The sequence below is a fragment of the Orycteropus afer genome, unplaced genomic scaffold, assembly GCF_000298275.1.
Source record: "Orycteropus afer afer isolate SDZICR_OR568_19922 unplaced genomic scaffold, OryAfe1.0 scaffold00938, whole genome shotgun sequence".
Lineage (NCBI taxonomy): Eukaryota > Metazoa > Chordata > Mammalia > Tubulidentata > Orycteropodidae > Orycteropus > Orycteropus afer.
This window is the reverse complement of record NW_006922525.1, coordinates 201,878-203,432: the sequence shown is the minus strand read 5'-3', so window position 1 is coordinate 203,432 and position 1,555 is coordinate 201,878. Positions and strand designations below refer to the sequence as shown.

The 1,555-nt window shown below is 28.7% G+C and overlaps 1 protein-coding gene across 1 annotated transcript in view; it reads right to left on the bottom strand.

Moving 5' to 3' along the window:
- Positions 1–1,555, bottom strand: part of TECRL (trans-2,3-enoyl-CoA reductase like) — a 229,588-nt gene that overhangs the window by 167,894 nt on the left and 60,139 nt on the right. Inside the window, 1 exon segment of the mRNA XM_007958341.2 lies at positions 866–917. Within this exon segment, the coding sequence (XP_007956532.2) occupies positions 866–917 (52 nt within the window).

Below are 1,555 nucleotides of genomic sequence, written 5' to 3'. Positions count from 1 at the left end.
GTAGTAAGAGATATTTTCACTTTGTTTAGTAGTTATAAGTAAAATTAATTGAGGCTATGTAAAAACAAAAATCCAATTTAAATGCACCTCAAGTAACCCACAGTAACTCTGGTGACATAGAACCTAAGGCATCTGACTGCTAACTAGAAGGCTGGTGGTTAAAGTTCACCATGCACTCCATGGAAGGAAGATGGGACAATCTATTTCCTTAAAGATTTACCACCAAGTAAATCATAATAGGGAATACTTTCAATAAGTGAATTAAGCTATTACTAAAATTAAACAATAAAGTTGAGATTTATTGTATGAATTATATGGAAAAAAAATTGATTAGTACATCAAACTTGTAGAGTAAAACTTGTCCTTAACTTTTGTGTACATGACATATTTTGTATCTATTACTACCTTGCATTTTTAGAAAGTTTTTTTGTTATCTAGTATAAACCCATTGCCCACTGACATCCTGTCCATTGTGACTAACAGCAACCTTCTCTGAGTTTCCAAGGCTAAAAATGTTTACTGAAGTAGATTGCCTCATCTTCCTCTCATGGAGCAAGAAGGTAGTGGGTTTGAACTGCCCAACTTCTGGTTAGCAGCCAAATGCCTTACCCACTATGCCACCAGAGTTCCTTTAGCTAGTACAAAAAAAGTTAAAATATGAACTAGGAAACACTTCATGAATTTATATTACTATAGATTAAAGCATCATTTAGAAAGTTTAAGGTCATACTAGTATATTATATGTCAAATTTATATAAAAAATATGGTTTCCATACAATTTTTAAATTATATGTAACTTATTACTACAGGTAATTTGAAGAAAAAATTTCTGCAATATGAATTCTAAATTATACATAAAACTTACATGCTTTGTGAAATTTTTGTTTAACATCATGAATAGTTGATTTTTGTGTCACCTGAAAGGTAAAACAGAAACAGAATTATTACAAAAAAGTTTTTAAAAAAGCACATTAATTTTTGGTTATATATTTGTTTAGAGGAGAACATATTCTAGTATGTTTAAAATGGTATATAAACATAACTGTCTTGTTTTGTTTTATTAGTTACTGCAAATTTGACTTTAGAACTTAGCAATCATGAAATACAAACTTTAAATAAAATAGGTCTATTTGTATATTATAGCAATGGTGTTAAGTGAGTTCATCCACTTTTTATCTCTAAAATACAGTTTTGAAATTTCTCTGAATTTGACCTAGAACAGTCAAATTTTGTTTTCCAGATGAATGGTATATACAAGTCTGAGTAAAGGCACAATATAAAGGGTAAAAGAGTAAATAAGAGATGTGCCTGAAGATGTAGAATTGATTTACAGGGACAAGAGAGAAAAACATTTATGTAAGATTGTCATGAGGAACATCACCTAAATAGACTATATTTGATGTAATGAGCTATATTTTTAAAACACCTATTCCAAAATACTATAGCTTCAGTAAAAATTCGTGTGAGATGTATTATTTGGATTTTTTAAGTATATAAAATTTTGATCAATATTGGTACTTAATCCACTAAAAATAATGCTATTAAAATAATAATA